Below are 22,530 nucleotides of genomic sequence, written 5' to 3'. Positions count from 1 at the left end.
ATTTTGGTTGCAATATTATAGTTATTGTGTTTAGGTAAGGTTTTAAGGGTGTTTAAATCAAAATGGATTAATTCACTGCATAGTAGACAAAGGTGGGTAATTATAAGCTAACTTAGGTAAAAACTATGGGATATGTTTGAAACAGATGCTCAATATTGAGCCTTGGTAGAGAAGGAAGGATGGTGAAAATTCAGTTGTGTGTGTGAGAGAGAGAGAGAGGTGTCTAGAAATGCAAGCAAAAGGAGTTTGGGTTTCTGAAAATTGCATTATTGTTAGGTGAAGAACCTTGGATCTTACTCCAAACCTAATTCCATTCTAAAATCACCCACCATACATAGAATTGTTAAGCCTCTAAGTAAGGGTCTCTTATTTTGGTTCAAGCTCAATTATAGAATTCCACACACAAAATTACATTTGACACCTTATCTAACCTCTTTCTAGAAAATAACCTATTATCTTTCTCATTATAAATCTTGACATTTTGTCTCTTTCTTTTTGATCAATTCCTTTCTCAACTACATAATGAGTAACAAATTATTACTAATATATCTATTTTCAATAGTATGATCCCAATTCTAATCTTTTTTTTTTTTTTCATGATTAACTATATTCTTATCTGGGAAATGCAATTACATTGATGTAGTAAAAATGTTTAGAGATGAACTTATACTATACTATATAAACAACTTAGTATAGTGAAAATAAATCAATGAAAGATGCAGACAGTTTATAATCTTCTTATTTTTACTCATTAATATTTTGGCAACTAAAAATCACAAGAACAAAATATTATGATACAGCTAAAATAACTCATCGAACAAAAGTTCTTATAATGGAAGAGTCTATATTTAACTATTGCTCTAAAAATAATAATAAGAATTATTGAGATTATTAAAAATAACTCATATATTAATGCTATATTAATTAAGTATGAAACAACCTGAAAAAGATACATATTGATAATTATTAGTTTTATGATATAAATAGTTTTGGTTCATTTTTATCCTAATACTTGATGTTTATTTTGGTCTCAATATTTTTAACTTTGATTCATTTTGGTAATAATATCTACTCCAACAAGAGAATCAATGACAACCAAAACATAATTTCAAACTCAAATTAAGTGTTACCAATGGAATGGCCTACCGCATCTTTGTGAATTATGCTCCCATTGGAAATTTTGAGTCTATATTTGGGTATCAGTGACCACTTCAATCGTCATCCCCGGTGATAGATTGCAAGTCCACATTAGAATCTCATCAGGATTCTTGACATTTTAACCAAAATAAAACGAATAATAATTTTTATTTTTTTATTTAAAAAAAAAAAAAAAAGAAAGAAAGAAAGAAAAAGGAAAACCAGAAAACCCAGTAATACCATTATGCAGACCAACTTCTATAGATAAAATACCAATTACCATAAAGTACGTACGGTTTAAAAGTTCTCAATACGATGTTATGTATCGTAGTCATATTAGTTCGTTCAACTCGCTGTATTGACTCCCATCTGAAAACTACTTTTGTTATATTGCCCGTCAATCCAACATAAACACACTACAAAGAGCGAAACCGGGAAAACGACTGTTGCTGTGTATTGCTTTTATATGAATTATTTCTCTATCAGTGAACAAAATAAAAATCCTACAACAAATGTATCAGAGAAATATTTCGCTCAAGGACACCATCAAAGAAGTCCTCAAGGTTAGAAGAGGACATGTACATAATAACAACTGTGACAATTTCACAAGGCTGCTCTCTTCTATAAACGTTTCGCCTTCGCCTTACTAATCTGAGATAGATATGCTTTGTCAGCATTTGCAAGCCGAGATTGAAACTCAGCCCATTCAGTTCTGCACCTTGCTCTCACCTGCAGGTCAAAACCAGAAACATATAACAAGCTTAGTTGGTCTTTTAAAACCAACAATATAAACAATGACGTCAAGTTTGACGATTGAAAATGGATATAGCAAGTAAAAACTACAGGGTAATCCAATTATAGAGATTATTTTGCATTGAAAAGATGAAAATATCATTGATATTTACCCCTTCCCATGGAGCCTTCCCGTTTTCAGATTTTCCCTGAAAGTACAGATAATTAAGTATAAAATACAACATATAGGAAACTATTTCAAAAAGATGCCTAATTTAAAGGGTGAAGCAAAGGAAAACAGAGAAACATAGACAATAACACAGATGTAATATGGGTGATGGGTGCCTGCGTCTGCATGCACACGTCTTGGTCTAACAACAATATCCAGTTGGGAGGAGTGGGAGGATGAGGTGTGGAAGCGCGGGGGGGGTGGCGCCGCGCCTGGTCCGGAGATTCTCATTCACAATAAATAGAATGCAAATACATCTCACCTGACTCCCAAGAGAAGGAATTACTTGATGAACAATCCACTGTGAATCAACTACGCCAATTTTCTCATGCGCAGGCTGCAGGAATCCATCAAAAGAAAAGAGTCGATCTCATTCAGTACGTTGCATATAGAAGATGTAACCACCTCCAATTTTTTTACTTGTCAACAGACCATTGCCGTGAAAGAACTTATAAATTGCAACTTTTCTGGATCCGACCATTATATACATATATGTTGTACATTTCAATTTATATTATGCATATTTAGAGTCATTTAAAAATGAAATTTATTGACAGCTGATTTTCAAGTACAGAAAGCTGTGGAAAACCAGATAAAAGAAATAATTTATATATATATACAAGACAGACGAAAGGCTCACAGAAAGGATAACATCAGGGGAGAACTACTAACCTCTACACATCTTCTGAGAGCGAAGTCTAACCCCCATCCATGTACCAAATCATTCTACAAGTAAATAACTACTTAGGTAAGATATAGCTTTAAAATAAATAAATAAATAAATAAATAAACTTTTGACCACAAACATTTGCTAGTTTGTATCAAGCAACTCTATCTTATCATGTTGTAACAGTATACCTGAATCAAATGCCAAACACATCGCCAAGCTTCACGTGAAAATACAGGAGCCATAATTTCTACAAACCTGTAACATATGAGAACAGTGATCTAAACTTGTGAGGATACCACATGACTAGATTGCCACCAGTCAGTAGTTCTAAACTCTATTTCACAAGTCTTCATAAAATACAAATTCCAATCCAGAGGATTAAATAGAAACATAATTAAAAGGTGATCTGTATGTTAATATATCCAACTAAGGGAGAAACATAATTGTGTAAGAGAAAACTTACGCAGCACATGGAGGCAACTGAGGGTCACTACACCAGCCCGGTTTCTCTTCCGTATCCCTATTTCAGCATTGGAAATGTGCATGTCAGAATCCAATGAATACATGAAAGGTAAGAACCTAAACCTAAAATACCACCCAAAAGAAGAGAAGAAGAAGAAGGAAAGAAAAAAGGGACTTACTTATGAACCTCTCTGTCCCCTCTCCTCTTTGTCATTTCCCATGTCAGTCCATTATTAGGCTCAAGTCCAGGTTGGGAGATTTCCAAACCATGTTTTTTCACTAACTCAATATACCTGATTGTTCAATCAATAGGAGATAGCTACTACAAAAATAGCATCGTACCATTGAACCAAACATCACGAGAAGGATAAAAGAAAAATATGCTTACTTCTCTGCATTGAAATGATCAACTCCAAGGTCTTCATCCCAGATAAAAATATAATCATATGCAGCTACAACATCAGGGTGCAAGAACCTTTTTGCATACCACCTGGAATGCAAAAGAAAGACCTAAGAAAACATAAAATTGAACCTTCTAGTTCTCCATCTGTAAGATCTTATATATGCATTCTAAATTCAATACACGATTCAGGTTCCGATTGCAAAAGATGCCATACAGGAGGAAACAACCCAAATCATACAAAATATCAACACACCTACCATTTTGTTTGCTTCTTGACACTGATATGGATTGCACTCCTTGACCACTCAAACTGATCCCACTCGGTAGTCCGACCATCATAGTGAAAAAGCAAAATTGTAAAATCATCAGAGAACTGATACAACAAGAACAAACATGAGCCTCAACAACATAGTCATTACTAATTAGTATAAACAATATGAACAATACTCCTCCACATATATGACCTTTTTCACTGCTGCATCAATATTTTTTCTCTGATCAAAGCCCACAGTGAATGTAATCAAGTACTTGGGTTTTTTAATTAGATCCTGCACAATTAAAGGCTCTCATTATAGGCTTCAATCCCTTCCACATGCAGTAAATTTGCAATACAAATATTATTTTTTTAGAAAGAAAAAAGAAACCCATAACTCATAAGTCTGCTCTGATTCCTCTACATCTAAAATAAGATGCAGAAAAAGATTGTACAAAAGGTGGCTATTACTAATTACCAAAAACCTCCTATGCTCCCCAGAACAACCCCCCCCCCCCCCCCCCCATCCCTTGAAAAACATATGACTTTATAGAGAATATATCATTGATAGGCTTCATGAAATGGTAAGTGACAAATTACATAAGTTAGCAATTGGCACTGTTTGAAATGAAATTCGAACTCTAAATTGTTTCAAGAGAGGATACTGTCACTTTAACATAAAGAGGGAATGCCAAAATATTTAGAAATTATTCCAAGATCGTTCTCAAAATAATAACTCAAGATCCCCCAGAACAGTGATAATTTGATTAGACTTCAATGTATACATACATCACTATCATATATACCTCACTGGGTTCACCCCATAATCTCCGTAAATAAAAATCAGATCCTGAAGCAACAATTCCGGGAGGTAATGACTCTGCACCACGAGGATTTGTTGGCACATATATCTGTGAGAAATTAGCAATTTATTATTATTTTTGAGAGAGACAAAGATACTTCATTGATAAATGAAATGAGAAGCCCGCCAAAAAAGTGAGTTCCAAGAATTAGCAATTTATTATGAACCATGACAATCGTATTTGGATGTTGAACTTTTGCGCCAATATATCAAATAAATAGAAGAAAAAGAAGTCTGCATGAAATGTTAGTCTTTTGCCCAGAAAAATTTCTGAATTTCAACAATGATACCTTAGGAGTTTTGGGTGATCCATGAGTCTCAGTTATCCTGGTTCTAGGGGATCTTTCCACATCAATGGCTACATCAAGAGATGATATAAGGCTTGAAGGTAAGTTAATCTGTAAATTTTGAAATGTATCAAATGGATGTAGGCATAAAGGTGCTGCAGGTAACATTTTGTTAAAGAAAAACATACCTTGGTTAGAGACACTGTAGGAAATGAAGCACCCAGAAAAAATCCAAAGACCACTCCCACTAACGTTGTGAGTAGAATCCTTGTACTGTCATTTGCTTTTCTAGTTCCTCCACTAAGAAATGAATATGGACGGGAAATAGATCACATAAAATCAGCAGGGTATAAAAAACTAATAGAAATTAAAAAAGGACATGGAGAAGAACAAAACAAAGGCAAACAACTAGCACGTGTATACCGGTGGGCGCTTCCCATAGTTGTAATGAAATCTCAAGTTGTATACCAACTTAAAAGTTTCAATCTCTCTAATAATAATCAATTCTTTAAGCGACTTGTTAATGCAAAAACGATTTTCCAAGACAGTGAAAGTCCAATCCACACAAAGTTGAAGCCCTGAAAATTTAAACGAAAGACAGTGAAGTTACGAGAACGAAAACAGAAATCGAATACGGAATTCCTAAGAAAATCGAGCAGTTCAGCGGTACAAATATGAAGAGATGCATATAATAACCGAAATAAACAGCGAAAGAAACTTGAGATCACAATGTATCAATGTATCAATGTCCAATAAAGTCGGAAATTCGCATTAACTCAAGCAACCTCAGACATTCAAATCCTAAAGATACACAAAACAACAACTGATCTAAAAAAATCCGTCGCCATTAACAACTGCAACGTAAATGTAATAAGAAACCAAATCGGAGAAACAAATTTAACCAAAAAAAAAAAAAAAACTAAAAACAGTAGGAATTAAGGGGGGAAAACAATCGAAAGCTTGAGATTGAAACGTTACCGGGAAAGAAAATCGGCGAAAAGAATTGGAGAGAAGGAGAATCTGGGGGCGAGTCAGTGAGGATTCAGCAGTTTTTAGTGTTGGATTGATTTGATTAGAGTGAAAAAATTAGCTTTGATTTTGAATTTTCATTAGAGAAATCGTAACGCTAAGCAGCGTTTCTTTGATGGCTCCCGCTTACCTGCATGCCGCGTGTCCTTCGTTTCTCTAAAAACTATGTTTCAAATTTGGACATTTTAGCTGTATATTTATTTTTTGTTTTTTAAAAACATTGAATTCATTCTTTTTGAAATATATATATAGAGATGGCTAAAACTGCTTTTTTAACAAACACTTCAAAAGGAAATTTGATCATTTTACAATTACAGAAAATTACATTTGTCATCCTTGTTAATTTATCCAAATTCCGTTTCTTAGGTGTTTGATGTGGTGATGGGAAGACAATTAAAAATGTTTTTTTTTTTTAATCCTAATTTGAGTGTTTGGTTAACATTCAAAAAAGTGATTTTTATCAAATCAACAGATCATTTAAATTGGTTTTTGAAGATCTAAAAATAGATATTTAAAATTACAAGTTTAAGCTCTAAAGTTTTTTTTTTTTTCTTTTGGCAATTTTGTAGGGTGGGAGATTGTCGAATATGATAATACATATTTGATGTCGGTTGAACTTGCTCTTCTCAATGGTATCTAAACTTTCGACTTTCTATCTAATAGTTTTCCAATATATTCAAAGAAAATTAAAGTTTCGTTTGATAATCATTAAATTTTTTATTTTTTTATTTTTAGATTAAATCTACAGACATTACTTCTAAGTTTTAGCTCGAAATTTCTTCATTTATTATCTATTTTTTTACCAATGATTTAAAAAATCAAGCAAAATTTTGAAAATTAAATCGTAGCTTTTAAAAATTTGTTTTTGTTTTTAGAATTTGGCTAAGAATTCTACCATTATACTAAAAAAAGATGTTAACCAATGTAAGAGAATGTGAGAAAATTATCTTAATTTTAAAAAATGAAATGATTACCAAATGAGTCTAAATTAATTGATCTATTTAATAGAAAATTGAATGTTATGTGACTTTAAATTTTATGTTTAGTAGGTCTGTAAACCTTTTAACTATTTTGCTTTTCAAACAACCACTTTTTCATTAAAAAAAAACAATAACAAACAAATACTCTTTAGATATATTACTTCTAATATTTCATATTAAAAAGAAAGAAAGTATGGAAGTAAAAGTTTTTGCCATTATAATTTACAAAGGCATTTAGAAAACAGGAATGGGGCAAAGAATTTTGTTGTCCCTAAAAGTACATACAATTTTTTTCGATAAAAATTATCTCTTAAAAAATAATTTCCCCTCCTTTTAATTTGAAGGATGTAAGTTATTCTTTTCTTATGCATCAAACATATATGATAATTTGGTCCATTGACAATTTTAATTTCTCAAACAGTGATTTAAATCTATAAACGGAATAATTGGGAAAACATTCCATTTTGTTAATTGGAAACTAACTTGGTGAATTGGAGAAAGGAAAGGAAGGTTAAGAAATGTACATAGAGAATTTGAACTCACAATGTCAATAACATTAGATACATTGATTTGATCTAAGCTAACTAAGCCTCCATTTTACCTGCCTGACTTTTGAAACAACAAAAAATTAAGACAGCTAATTAGGAAGCCAGGCTCCAATTACCAAACTACATAAACTCTTAAAAACTACATTTTTATGTCAGTTTTTTTTTCTTCTTCTTCTTCTCCTTTTTTTTTTTGGGTAGTTTACAAATAGCGTAATAATAAAAGAAAACAAAAGGAAAAAAGAAAAAAAGAAAAACCCAACTCCAGCAAATATATTGGTCCTCTAAATAAAATTAGTGGCTTCCATTTTACCAAAAGAGTAGTCTGTCTTCTTTGCTTCCCTTTGTCAAGTCCAATGAAATTTCTATTCATCTTGAGATGTCACATTTTGGAGGGTACCCTAATTGTTCAATCTCCCAGCTATGCTTTGAAGCAACTCTTTCATGCCTTGGAACATACTCCTAGATCAATATTCAACTTTAATTAGATTGAATCTTCATTATACATTCAAAAAGTTCCATCTTTTTTTGAGGGATTTACCTCCATTTTCTTGACTAATTCCTTTGCATTAGGTGCAGATACAATAATATGACGAGCACTGGGACTGATAAAACCTTCCTCTACGGCTTGATCAATGAAGGACAGCAAGGAATTGTAATATCCATCCACATTCAACAATCCAACCTGAAAGAACTCACTTCATCTTAATGAAAAATGGATTCATAATTAAGCTTTATTAATGGAAATTTCAAAGAATATGAACGAGTTTGCTTACTGGTTTGTCATGAATACCCAGTTGGGCCCAGGTGATTACTTCAAGCAATTCTTCTAAAGTTCCATAGCCACCTTCATTAGCAATAGCAAAGCATGAGGATGAAAGAATTGTTTAATTAATTGGGCTTCAGATATGGGCTGCATATCGAGACCTTGGATGCTGATGGGCCCAGACATTAGGCCCAACTGGAAGATAATGCCAAAGAAAGAAGAGGCTTGTAATAAATGTAGGGAAAAAATTGGGGACTTTGGGGGCCATCTGCTTTAATTTCTACCTTCTTTTCTTTTTCTAGAGCTAAGAATTGTACCATTGAATTATATAGGCTATACAATAGACTGCCACTTTGTCAGCCATTCCTCAGATTTCTCAGGAAAAGGCTGCCCACTAATTTCCTATGTCAGACATTGTTCATAATCAAATCTCACAAACTACCTTCCACCAATTATCTTTATTCCAATATTACAAAACTCTATCTTTATTTATGATTAGAATGGCCACCTTATTAGGGTGGTTGCTCTACCAATTGGTCGGCAAAAGTTTTAGAAGCTAAAGTCATAACACACTTTGATTTCTCGGACACACCTCTAGGTGGAGGTGGATTCAAATTCAATCGAAGTCATTAAACTTTTGAATCTTAAGAATTCTAACTTACCAAGGATTTCTTTTTTTTTTTTTTTTTTTTCGAGGAGGCACTATTTCTGACTCTATCTATAAATATTTCTAATTTATGTAATCTAGTAGCTTTGACCTTTTCTTTTGGGACTTCCTTGTTTGAGAGAATTCTTTCTTCCTTTATCTTATCACTCATCCTAGTGAGGGATTATGTTTGGTTGTTGACATTTTTTTTTAATGAATTTTATTTTCTTTTTAAAAAAAATTATTTTGCATGAGAAAACTCAACTAGTCAAGTGGTTCAAATCCCTACTACCACCGAACTAAAAATATATTTATAAGTGTTATTTCTCCTACTTGAACCCAAATTTAAGTTGGATTAGAAACTTAATGACGGTTGATACGAACAATTTCATATCAAAACTCTTTTTTTTTTTTTCCAACTTGAACATACGTCTGTCTATGTTGAAGTAAAGTCATAATTTGAAAATTTACTCTTTATTTATGATGTTTTGAACATAATTCAAATTGTAATAATAGGTTGTGTTAAAAAGGGAATGTAGGGTGGTATGCATCAATTTAAATGGTATGTATAAAGCAAGATGATGGTACTTAGAACAAGACCAAAAAGGCCAGGGCCCAGTTTCAGAGCAGCTACACATTTAAATGTTGGGCTAAGTCTAAGTCTATTTTGCCTAAGCTAAGCTTGGGGCCCCAAAGAGCCCTACCACAAACTTTTGTTTATGGTTAACATTAAGGTTTTGCAGGGCTTAAATGGGGAGGAACAAGAGACAGAGAGCAGCAAACAGACAAATTATTCATAGTGCTTGAAAATAAAAGAAAGAAGAATGAATTATTTCTTTGAATATTTAGGTGAATAGCAGATAAGACTTATGAGTAACAAACCAGGTAAAGCGATAAAAGCATCAGATCGCCTGGCCATCTCAGCCTTCCTTTGATGCATATCTGCAACTGCTTTCACTTCTCCCACTGTCTCTCCAGTTATCTGCAAAAGACAGTCACTGCTTCATTTCAATACTCTTTATCTTTTCATCTTTTCCCAATTTTATGTGTTAGTTCCACTGTATGTCACTGAATAGAGACCCCAAATATCTTTTGTACTCAAATGGAATCACAAATCTCTAAAGGGGTAAAATTACTACAACCCATTTCTTCTTTCCAAGACAGTCCAAGTGGGTTTTGAGAATACAAAAAATATAGCATAGTAGCCACAAGAAGAAAAGAGGAAACAATATCTCTTTCTATTTGAGAATACAAAAAATATAGCAGATAATGCTGGAGCTTTCTCTCCATTCCTAACTTGTTTGTTTGGTCATTTCTTCCAATTTTTCTAGAGTCTTTTATTTTGAAGAAAAATGTGAATGATAAACTTGATATAACAGTAACATCATACCTCTCTTGGCATCAAGGTCTTGGGGATGACTCTGCAAATAAAACCCAAAAACAAAAAAGAGTTTAGTAAACATTTAAAAGAAACCCAAAAATTGTATTTCCATAAAAGGGGGAAAAAACGAAGCTAACCCAACAACATGGCGACCACCATTATGAACAGCTTGAGATACTAATCCCATCAATCCAACACTCCCTCCTCCATAAACCAGATCAATATCCCTCGAAACCTAAACCATCAAAAGGTAAAAATCAATCAATCTGCAACTGACGAGGAAGCAATCGAAACCCCCTTTCAATCAATGACCCGAAAACCCCAAGTGAATTTCATTTCCAAAATTTGAGAAAAAGAGAAGAGATACACATATAAAAACAGAGGAATAGAACAGAGGAAAGGAGGGGGAAGAGAGAAATTACGAGTTCTTTTCCAAGCTCAATGGCAGCATCTTTATAACTAGTTTTCTTGCCAGGGCTGCTGCCACAGAAGACACAAATCCTCTTGAAAATGGGTAATTTGGGTTCATTTTCGTTCTCCATTGGTTAGAAAATTTTTGCCTCAGAGTCAGTGTTTGTTTTGTGGTGTGGTTGATGAGGTTGGTGGAGAAAGAAGGGGTGTGTGGTGTGGTTACATATATAGCTGCACTGCACTGCACTGCACTGCAAAGGAACAAACATATCGACGCTACAAATTCTTCTTCTCTCTGTCTCTCTCTAGGACCCCTCTTTTGAGGAAGGACAAAGGAAAGTGACTGTATTACCTCGACTGAAAATTTAGCGATCTTTACCTTTTCCCACCAATAAAAATATCGACCTTTTTTTTTTTTTTTTCTTTTTCCTTTTGTATGGATGACCATTTTTTGATAAACAAATTAAAACTAACATTTTACAAAGTACTATTCCCTTGCGTTAGAGATTGTCACTCCCTTCCTAGAGTCTTAATTTGGTATTCATTTCTATCGATATATTTATTTTAAATCAACGATAAAAGTCATATCAAGATTTTGATCATTTTCTAATGAGTGAGACATCTCTAATGCGATAATTAATACATGGTGGAGTGTTCTATGACGTAAGCAGAAGATTGACCTTCACTAATTTTCTAGGATTTTGTCGTTTAACATTAACGTCTCTAGGATTAGGTCATTCGTAAAAAATTTCTTTTTCTTCCTCCAAAAGTGGTGTCACTCTATTAATTAAGATGAACATATGTTGATTGGGTGTTGTCTAGTCAATAAATGAAAGGTTGTTTTTTTCAATTAAGATTAAAAAAATGGATTTAAACCTTTAATAATAAATTATAATAAGCCACCACTAGCTTTAATAACTTTCTTTAGCTTTCATTTGCCTTATTTTTGACTGAATAACCCAAAAGATGTTGGCTTTTCATGATGATGCGTGGCAAATTGAAATGGGTTTTTTTTTTTTTTTTTTTTAGAAGAAAAAAAGAAAAAGGAAAATTGAGTTGATTAGTTTTTGAAATGTAAAATTGGGGAAATTGTAAAGAGTTGAAAGTGGGTTTGTTTTTTGTTGGTGCGGTTGTGAACAGTTTTCATAAGGACATAGCGTGGTTTTTGGGCATCCCCACAGTTCCACAAGTTTGACGATTAGTAATTTGAATATTCTAATTTGCTTTTAAGGAATGGGCTGATCTGACTACCAAATTAGTTTCATATTTGGGTGTCTACATTAACCATTCTACCCCTTAAACCTAGTAATCAAAACCCTCTGTCACATGTTCATGTCTCTTCCCCTTCCCTTCCCATGGACAAGGATAAATTATTTGCTGAAGTTCCAAAGTTTTTATCGGAGACATCTTAAATTTTGTACTTTCTCTGTATTGGTAACATATTCTAGATTTTTTCAATTCACATCCGATAGTTATTATGAGGCGCTCACATGTCGTTGTAGCAACTTTGTTGGATAATTTATAGCAGATAAAAGTGAGAAAGGAAAAAAAAAAAACTTGGGTGCAACCTCTCTTGGGCAGCCATCACACAATAAAAAGTTGTCATGTGTCAACTTTTTTTTTAAGAAAATAATTTCTTAATTTTATTTTTACTATGTAAACAAGGGGACCGTGAGATTAGATGTAGCCTAATTATTGCACATAAGGAAGTGGGAGAATTTGAACTTTTTTTTTCTTTTTAACCTAAAGTGAGAACAAAACTAAATATTGGTTAAAATATCATTTTGATTTATCTATTTTTTAAAATTTGTTCAATTTTAGTTTCAATAATTTCAAAAAATTAGCCTATAAACTATAATTTTCAAGATTGGTTAAAAAATAATAATTTTCTTACAAGAAAATATATTATGTAAATGTGATTCTGAAATCTACGACATTTGAAAATACAGGAATAACATTGAACAAGTAAGGATGAAAATAATATTTTAATCTTAATTTTTTTAATTGTACAGAGTGAATAATGATGGTTATTTTAAATAAAACATACCGAAAAGGTGACGTTTCGACACAATAAATGTCACTCCTTTTCCTATTGTCTTCAACAAACAATCACAAGCTTTTGTTACCATGATTTACCTTTATGTAAAAGAACCATTCTTACTTGTCTTAGATCTTGTAATTAATTAAACTGACATATTCATTAGAGGTGTTCGTGGGTTGAGTTCGGTTGGGTTGAAGGTCTTTTTAAATCTAACCCAATTATATATTCGAATTGTAAATTTTTTCAAACTAAATAATTTTTATTAAAAAATGAATCCAACCCATTCCAACCACGAAATATTTGGATTGAGTTAATTTGGATTACTCGGGTCAAATATCCATTTTAAACTTAATATAAAATAAGTTCGGATTGGTTCATGGATCATCTAAAATAACCAATTATTTGAATCCATCCTAACCCATAAATTTTTTTTATTTATTTGAATCCATCCTAACCAAAATGAGTTGATAACTCAACCCAAATCGCACGAATTAGGTTGATTTTTTCGAGTCATTGGGTTTTTTAAACCTCCCTAATATTGACCCAACATAATCAATGATTTAAAAGACAAATGTTGAGACAAAAACCAAACCATATACTTTAATTACTCAAATATATTGCATGCATTGAAAGCAAAACTCTAAGCTCTTTATGTACTTAATTGAATAAACAATTTATTACACACACCTTACTTTCCTCTCATGGGCTTTTACTTTTCATTTAATTTATTGATTCAAATTTAGTAAAATCACTTCAAAAAGTAATTAATTATTTATAAACATATAGTGTATGGTCAAATGAATGATGCATAAGATGGGATGGGAGAGAATGTTGAGATTATAAGGGTATGATTAATATAAGTATGTTTTATTAAAAGAGAAAGCTAAATTAAAGGTTGTGTTAAGATGAAACATAAATAAAGTAATAATGGGTTGTATAAGCAACAATAAGTAGACAACAAAGAAGAATGGGGATGGCAATTGATTTATGTGAGAATTAAAAGAAGAGCATCTTATTGGTTGTGCCCTAGAAAGGGAATCCATTGGTGGACAAACTCTGTTATAAGCATAGGAAACACTTATAATTTAAGTTGTTAAAAGAAAAAACAAAGGATCCTCCACTTTCCTACCTTCTTAATCTCAACCCACTATTAGTTTTAAATAATATATATCTCAAACAAATTCCAATCCTATTATCATGTACAATATAAAATATATATAACACATTAATTTGGTTCATTTGCTTCATATATTATTTATGTCGTGAAAGAAACGTGACAAAAATAATAAATTTAATGGAAGATAAATATTGTTCATATTAAAACTAAGTACAATAGGATAAGATACACGCATTCGTGGATGACGCGAGTGAATGTTGGGTCAAAAGAAATGTGGAAAAGTTTTGAAAAGCATTGAATGGTAGACAGTACACATGCATGCAAGATGCAACATTGTAAAGAGGGTTTCTTTTGTTGGGTCTTTATCCTTTCAACAAGACGTGAAATTTGATTTAAGGACAAAAAAAAAAAAAAAAAAAAATTGCTTATATGATTATATATATTGTAATAAGAATAATAATATTGTTTATTGTTTTTCCCATGTCCTTGTGTTGAAGAAAGGAATGGGTAATATCAGAGCTAGGTGTTGCATCTCTTGCCTTTGTTGCATGCATCACTGTTGTCCCATATAAGCTTTCAGATTAGAAGATAGATGTATTGCCCCTTCTACTACGTATATATGAAGGCCCGACTCCTCCATTATTGCTTTTGTTTCTCATACACACACCCCATTGCAAAACTCCCATCACTCATCAAAATTCTACTAAACAAAAATTGTTCCTTTTTTTGGGGGGAGAGGCAAAACCGAAGTAAATGAATGAATGATTTGAACAAGGGGGTGAGAAATAAAAAGAATTTGTTATATGACACTCCGAATGATTGAGCATTGGTCCTGGTGGGGCTCGCATTGCCCTTGAAATCTAAAATATATAAACATTATATGTTATTTACGATTTTAGACCTTGGATTTCGAGGGGTGTTACATATAAATCTTGTAAATCCTATATTTGTACTATTTGATATTTCTCTCTAATAATAAAACTACTTTTTCTCTCTCTCCCCTTATATATATATATATATATATATATATATATAACTAATACACTATTAGTGACCATGTAAATCTCGGTGTCGATCTTTACTGTTTACGCTTTCTTTCCTTGTCGATTACATTTTTGTCACATTATAAACATTATTAAATTAATAAATTAAAAGTGAGTTTAATTAGAAAAGTGAACCAAACAATTTGAGCATTCAACATAGCTGAATTGGTCAACTGGCTAAGGCAAATGCATTGTACCATTGACTTAAAAGATCAAAGATGTCTTGGATATATGATTTTAAACTTTGAATGACAGAGAGGTCATCGCTAAATAAATCGTTAAAAATGACTTGTTTTTTGTTGATGCAAAAGGACAGTTATCAAACAGAGCGAGTGATTCTTTGAGATCATACACACTCAAATACGTGGGTCTTGCTATTTGTATAAACCGTTTAAATTCCGTTGACAATTTGTATTTGTATTTTATATATATCGGGCTTTGCTCTGTCCATGGATGTAACTAAATCTATGTCATTTCTTATTGTTTATGCATTGTTTGCGTATGGATGGGTTTTGTTTATATTACCTAATAGGCTGGATTGTTGGTTGTTTGATGAGTTTGTCCTTGGTTCCCAGTGGGTATGCACACACAAGGGCAACAGAAAAGATGAAGAGAAAGAAGAAAGATGATGAAATAAAGATGGAAAAAGAGAAGGAAAGAAAGGGAGTCCCTTGATTGACACGTGGGCATCTTCCCCCACCTCTTTAGAGGGGCAAGATATGAAGAATATGCCTCTGAGGCACCATGAGTATGAGGGTCATAATTGGAGATAGTGTAGAGCAAAACAGCCCCCTTTTTCAAGTTTGAGTGACCAATCAGAGTCCAAAACCTGTAAATAAGGGTGGTCAAATTGGTTTCACCAAATAAGGCAATTGGGTCTACCACCAATTTACATTTCTTCTAAACTTTCCAATCCTTCACTGATTTACAGTTCTATTTTAACAATCCCACCCTCTCTCTATTAATCACCCATCATTTCCCATCCTCTCCCATTCTAAACCAAACACAATTCTAATCTTTATCTATCTCTTTTATCAACTTACTATTTCTAAACAATAAATAACACTTCACCTACTTACCTAAGCTTCAAACATATAACATAACATTTAAATATCGTTTGGATTACTTAAACATACCAATTATTATAGTCTATATTTTAAGTGCAAATTATTTTAGTTTTTGTTACGACAATAATACTATTAAAATCCCTTTTTCTTACCGTGTCTACTATTTTCTATCAATCCTATCTTTTTCTCCTTATTATTGTGGTTACTATTTCTTACCCATACTAAAATAGTTTTGTTCCTCATAGTTAGCCTATTCTATACTTGAAACAAGTTCAGCCTAAATCCCCTATTGTGTGTGGTTTGTCTCACTGACATTAATATCTAAGGTAGCTAGCTTGTTTACGTGTTGTGTTGGGTAATTAAACAAAGAACCATACTTAGGTACAATTCTAAGTATCATGCTATCCTTTTTATAACAAAAAAAAAAAAAAATCTTTTAATCTTTTTTTTTATTATTATTATTGTTGAACAAGACATGGATGGAACAAGTTACATCAAAGTTTTTTCCTTCAACTCAAGTGGACAAAGAGTTTAAAGTTTTTGGGTGGAAATTTAAATATATATATTAAAAAAAAAAAGAAAAAAAAAAAAAAGAGGAGAATGGGCTTATTTGTTTTGGGAGCTCCAATTGAAAATATGTAATTATAATTTTAAAAGGTAATTTATGATTGAAGTCCCACTTTGGAAGACAGAAAAAAAAAAAGAAAAAGAAAAAGAAAATAGAAATGGTAGTGGAAATCCTAGTCAGATAAAACCTCCTTTGCAGCCCTCCACTGATGTTCCTGATTGAATCCGCAGCCTTGGGTTATGCCCATTTTCCTACCACACTTAGCTACACAACAACTTCTCAAGTACCCCTTTTACGTTTATTTTTCTCATTTACGTAGGTTTTCTATTTTGATATCATATTAAATCATCAATTAAATTAATGAACAGTTTGATTTGATTTTTTAATATAAATTTAAAATATATATATAGGTTTTGTTTGATCTTAGTTGATCCTAAAATAGATAAAACCGAACTAACCTTCATCTCTTTATCTAACAAGTTGTCAACGTAGAAACGTGTATTAATATTAATTAGTAATTACCCTTAAAATATATGTTAAAAAAAAAAGAAAAAAAAAAAAAGAATCATAGATGAAAATTGAAAGAGCAAAAGGAATTGATGCATGTGTGAAATAATGGAATTAGGAATGGAGAGACAAATTAAAGAGAGAGTGAGAAGGGGAAATGGGTTTTAGAAAGCTTTTGCCTTTTTGGATAAGGCAACTATCTCTTTCAACGTATTTGAATTCAAGCAATGTCCACAAAGGAAGCTCCTAAAAATTATGCCTTCCCCCATCTTTTATTATTTTATTAATTACAATCACCTAACTCTTCTCAACACCACTTTAATCCTAAACATAAGGATCATTTTTTTTTTCCTTCTAAGTTTAATAATTCAATTTTGGATCATTCTTTTTTTAATAATTTCAAGTAAATAAGTGGTCGTATTTTTCTTTGTTGTGAAAAAAAAAACGAAAATTATGGGTGTTTTGTGTTTGTTTTCTTTGTTGGAATGATTTCCATCGATGCCTTTTCCTTTCTTTTTTCTTTTTCCTTTTAGTCATAACGTGTCTCAAGTGTATTGGTGCATAAAGAATATTAACTAAAAATCATTAGAAGAAAAAAGGGAGAAAGAAGATAACCTTTCCTTTTTCATGCTTTACCACACACAAAACAAATAGTTTGTTTTGCTCAACGACCCTATCTTTTAAGTTAAATTATATATATATATATAAAATGCCCTCAAATTTCGTCATTTCTTTCAAAAACATTTCTATACTTTTAAATGTAGCAATTTAACAACTTTACGAGCTTTTACAAATGTTTCAAAAATATCTTTGGAGTAAAAATTTCTTAAAGTTTTAGACGAAAAATAAGACATGAAATGGTGTCACAATGAGTTACAAAGAACTTTAGATCACTACGTTGTTTTAACTCATTTTCATGTAATTTTAAATTTCAATTTTTGTTCCAGATTCAAAGAATTTCTAAATTACACCAATGCATGAAAGTATCTACCACTTCATCGTGCAATCACTTAGAGCCGAATAGTTATAACTAGGCAAAAGATATAATTGTTTGCTCAAACATTGAAAGTCATTTCAACTTCTCTGTGTTTCTCGCCGCCATTGAAAGTTGTGGTTAAGCTGTTGCTTTCTTAAATTTCCCTACATCTCCTTCCCTTCCATCATTTTCATACTCCATTTTCAAACTCCTTTAATTCCTATTTTTCATTCATTGCCTCATTATTATTAATTACTCCCTCTTTCCCTTTTTCCATCTCCAACCCTTTTAATTCTCAATCTCCTCCTTTTCATTTACCCCAATCTCCTTTAATTTACCTTCCTCAATTTTACTCTCTCATTCAGACAGTTTGGAAAAAAAACAAAAAATCATATGAAACCATGTAATTGTTTAAATAAAACTTTTAAATTGCTATAAAAGTGAATCAATTTAAAGATTATATTCTAAAATTGTCCATATTAAATATTTACTTTGACTTATGCTGTCCACAGGTTTCATTATCCGTTTTTCATTTTATTAAACTAAAAACATATGCTTTTCTTGGTCGTATGTTTAATGTTCCCAGTCTTTGTAGCTTATGTCAATGTAACAATTCTTTCTTCTTTCCTTTTGCTCGTTTTTCATTACTAATTTGTGTATTAAATAACACTAATATGTAAAACTAACTAACCAAACACTTTTGTTTGGTTAAGCATGTCCAATAACTTTAACTAAACCCAAAATCAAACCACTTTATAAAGTAAAGTGAAAAAGAAAAAGAAAAAGAAAAGTTGAAATGACTTCATGTTTGTGTGTAATTACTTCCTATGCATGTTCAATATTTTGTAAATTTAATCATCAATAAAACATAAAGATTAAATTTTTTATTTAATAGGTCGTTAAATAAATTTAAGGAATAAGTCAAAGATTTATTAAATACAAATCTGAAAGTTCTAAAAAATTAAAAATGTAAATGATGTTTGGTAATAAATTTGAAAATAAGATATTCAATGAAAATAAAAGTATATTTTATGTTTTCAAATATGTGTTTAATAATAGATTTTTTAAAAATTAAACAGTTATTTTTAATGTGTTTAATATATTTTTATAAACCACAAAACTAGTTGTAATTATCAAGTATAATATATTATTAATTAATTTATAAACATCTTATATTAAAAAAAATTGTATAATATAATAATTAATTTTTACTATCATATAATTTAATACGTATTACATAATACATATCCCAATTAAAAATGAACTGGGTTTATAAAATTAAATACTATTTTCTAAACATTTGCACTTTTTAAATGTAATTTTACATTTTAAATTGGAAAATTCTTATAGAAAAATCCAAAAAATCTTTAAAATTTCAAATTTTCAAAATTAGATATATTTATAATATTTAGATCACATAATTCATGTCTATTAAATCCATATTTATTAAACTAATGAGTAAATCTAAAAACATAAAACATAATCTATTAGATTTTATATTAACCTTTAAGATTTGAAAGATATAATAAATGAAAAGGTTTGAAAACTTGAAAGTTCACACAACACACCATGAATAAATTAAATTAAAATAAAGTTGCGGGATAAAAAGAAAAAAAAAAAAAAAGGAATGGAAGGTTATGATTATAATAATAAGAAAAGAAATGTGAAAATGAATACTATTTAAAAAAGAAATATATAGAGAAAGAGAAAAAAAAGGAGGATGATGGGAAAAGTGTTTGTGGGTGTTTTTAACTTTAATTTTGACAAACAATTTAATAATAATTTTGATGAGAAAAGAAAAGCAAGCACCGACTTCTTATTTGTCTGCACAGAATATCCGTCACATTACTTTCACCCCTTTGGTCCCTATCCTCTCAACATCACCGTATTAACAACACACATAACACATTCAATTTTCAACACTAAATTTATCCACACTTGCAAATATATTAACATATATAATATAATATTAAAAAATTAGATAAAATAAAATTTAAATCTAACTTTCGAAATCTATCGTTCGCTAATAAGGGTTTAGTCTATTATGAGTACAATTTTTTTAAAAATATTATTATATACTTAATTATTAGCCTTAAATGTGTTGTCCAGTGCAATTATCCTTAAATTCTCTCTCTCACACATATATATTATTCAAAAATTACCTTTTAAGTCTCCAAATTTTAAAAAATAGTTGTGTTTGGTCGTTAGTTTTCAAAATATACCTTGTTAGTCTTTAAATTTTTAAAAATAGGTACATTTCATTCTTAAATTTTCAAAATATACCTCTCTAATCCCTATTTTTTTATAAAACATGTTTAGAAGGTCCCTCAAATGATTTTTTTTTAATTATTATTTAAAATAATTATATGTTACTTCTCTCTAAAGTTATTGTTAAAAATTATTTTCTAATTTTAAACCTCATATAATTTTTAAAAAATACTTCAACAACTTTTTAGATTTATACTTAAAAATTCGAAGACTAAAAATATATAATTTGAAAATTTAAGGACTAAAAAGATATTAAAAAAAGAAAAAGATAGAGACGAAATATATATATATTGATTAAAAATGTAATTTTGGCTACATTATTTAAAGCTATAGTTGATGTATAGCACTGGGACATTGTTTTGTTGCCCCATTAATTTAATTTTGGTTAGCCCGATACCTGTACGATTCTCAAAGCCCATCGCAAAGCTACCTACAAATTACATTAGCGCCTTTTCCTACCGTTCTCTTCTTACTAATAGTCGTGGATGGATCTAGAGCTAAAACAATTCAGGCTCCGACCATAATTTAATGACTACATTAATATTTCATCTTTTATAAGATTATTAGTCAAGAATTGCCTCCAATCTACGTGAAATCTACTAGTTCCAAGTATTCCTTTTTTAATTGTGATTCTTGGCATATAAAAAATAAATATTTTATAATTTCTTTTTAGTTACCATCAACTTTTAAAAGTTAAATAATGTAACAGTTTTTATTTTGGTGTTCTCATATTATAGTCTTTTTTCCAAAAAAAAAAAATAATATATACTTATATCTAGTACCAAGAGAGGAAATTTGTTCTAACAATTAGATTATCGAACTAATATGTTAGTAATAATATTGTAATATATATTATGCAATAATTTTTTTAGAAAAATTTTCCTAGATAGAAAAAATGTCAAACTATTTACAGAATAGTAGAAAAAACACTTGTTTGAGTTTCTATCACTAATAGACACTGATAATATTTATTAAAGAAGATTAAACTTTTGTTATTTTGTGTAAATAGTTTATCTTATTTTTTCTATTTTTGAAAATCCCTCTAATTTTTATTTTAATGTTATTATATATTTACTAGGAAGTTACAGGAAAATATGCGTTGTTTTCCTATATTAATTACTACTCATTCAATTAAATACTCTATTTTTCTTTTGTATTTGTATTTCCTCTAAACTTTGGATTTGATGGAGTTATTTTATTTTAAGAATATAAATGCAAGTATTTAATTTGTTTACACGTGCACCTCACATGTACATTGGAAGAATCAATACACTAATTCGATATGTGTGGGTTCACCCCTAAACTGATATATCTAATTGGCATCTATTGCATCCTATCTTGAAGAGGTGCGTGTTGGAATTGATGTCCTAAATCTAGTGTATCTCGTGGTTTGTAGTTTTGTTGGTATTTTATTTGCTATTTAGACAACATTTATTCAATCCAATAAATTAAGATCCAATGTTATATCATGTCACTTGAACAGTGTGTGGTTGACATACAGGTATTTCATGTTCAAGTAATAACCTAAAAGGTCTACAGTAATTGGATGGAGGTTGGGTGTCTTATCCTAGTAACACTGCGGATATGACCCACTTTGTAATTGTTATATGAGATGTCAGTGTTACAAACAATATGAACCATATTGTTTATCTAAATACATGTGAGTGGAATATCTTATATAAAGGAGTTTATACATAGATTGGACCACGAAATAATTAGTTTCTCTTTCTAACACTGTTACTTGAAGAAACTAATAGTTCACTATGATGACCATAGGAGACTTGACCTTAATCATGAGTGAGTTGTGAACTTCTGTTTATGACGACAGTTCTTTGATCTGTATGGGTGAGAGTAGCCATGATAGTCGACTCAACAAGCCTACTATTTGTCTGATTGGGGAGTTGGGAACACAGCTACACAAAATGAAATTCACTCTCATTCCTTGGGAAAGTAGATAAATTGCTTCCTTAATAGCTGGTTTCGAGTCTTAAACAATGAGACTCCAATCACCCACTAGCCCAAGAGGTGTTAGTTTATAATTGGACTAAAAGTGTTTATTTATCAGAGAAATCTGTGGTACTTAAAGAATTAGATATAACTGCAGGGTAAAACGGTATTTTGACCCAATTGTAGTTATGAGCATTTGTGAA

The 22,530-nt window shown here is 30.8% G+C and overlaps 2 protein-coding genes across 2 annotated transcripts; both read right to left on the bottom strand.

The window, feature by feature from the left end:
* Positions 1 to 1,507: 1,507 nt before the first annotated feature.
* Positions 1,508 to 6,280, bottom strand: LOC120089502. The gene is made up of 15 exons (XM_039046990.1): positions 6,014 to 6,280; positions 5,459 to 5,613; positions 5,224 to 5,335; positions 5,039 to 5,146; positions 4,693 to 4,797; positions 4,098 to 4,181; positions 3,891 to 4,006; positions 3,619 to 3,720; positions 3,410 to 3,523; positions 3,232 to 3,288; positions 2,957 to 3,023; positions 2,771 to 2,824; positions 2,361 to 2,435; positions 2,043 to 2,078; positions 1,508 to 1,866 (listed from the first exon to the last, which is right to left on the bottom strand). The coding sequence occupies exons 2-15, from the start codon at positions 5,473 to 5,475 to the stop codon at positions 1,759 to 1,761; spliced, it is 1,155 nt and encodes a 384-aa protein (XP_038902918.1). The 5' UTR covers positions 5,476 to 5,613; positions 6,014 to 6,280; the 3' UTR covers positions 1,508 to 1,758.
* A 1,293-nt stretch (positions 6,281 to 7,573) lies between these two features.
* LOC120089328 (cytokinin riboside 5'-monophosphate phosphoribohydrolase LOG1) lies at positions 7,574 to 11,085 on the bottom strand. The gene is made up of 7 exons (XM_039046762.1): positions 10,805 to 11,085; positions 10,520 to 10,617; positions 10,392 to 10,422; positions 9,884 to 9,983; positions 8,366 to 8,436; positions 8,131 to 8,274; positions 7,574 to 8,051 (listed from the first exon to the last, which is right to left on the bottom strand). Exons 1-7 carry the CDS (start codon positions 10,922 to 10,924, stop codon positions 7,959 to 7,961), a joined length of 657 nt encoding a protein of 218 aa, XP_038902690.1. The 5' UTR covers positions 10,925 to 11,085; the 3' UTR covers positions 7,574 to 7,958.
* Between the last annotated feature and the right edge of the window lie 11,445 nt (positions 11,086 to 22,530).

The sequence above is a fragment of the Benincasa hispida genome, chromosome 10, assembly GCF_009727055.1.
Source record: "Benincasa hispida cultivar B227 chromosome 10, ASM972705v1, whole genome shotgun sequence".
NCBI classification, from domain to species: Eukaryota; Viridiplantae; Streptophyta; class Magnoliopsida; order Cucurbitales; family Cucurbitaceae; genus Benincasa; species Benincasa hispida.
This window is presented reverse-complemented; position numbering and strand designations above follow the sequence as displayed.

Bases quoted from the DNA above. Each gene is read 5' to 3' on its own strand.
- LOC120089502 (XM_039046990.1), bottom strand. The intron at 2,079-2,360 runs GTGAGATGTATT...CTGTACTTTCAG, and splicing joins TTCCTTCTCTTGGGAGTCAG to GGAAAATCTGAAAACGGGAA. The intron at 1,867-2,042 runs GTAAATATCAAT...TTTGACCTGCAG, and splicing joins GGAAGGCTCCATGGGAAGGG to GTGAGAGCAAGGTGCAGAAC.
- LOC120089328 (XM_039046762.1), bottom strand. From the start codon at position 10,924: ATGGAGAACGAAAATGAACCCAAATTACCCATTTTCAAGAGGATTTGT. The intron at 8,437-9,883 runs GTTTGTTACTCA...TTGCTAATGAAG, and splicing joins TGCTTTTATCGCTTTACCTG to GTGGCTATGGAACTTTAGAA. The intron at 8,275-8,365 runs GTAAGCAAACTC...GAGTTCTTTCAG, and splicing joins TGGGTATTCATGACAAACCA to GTTGGATTGTTGAATGTGGA.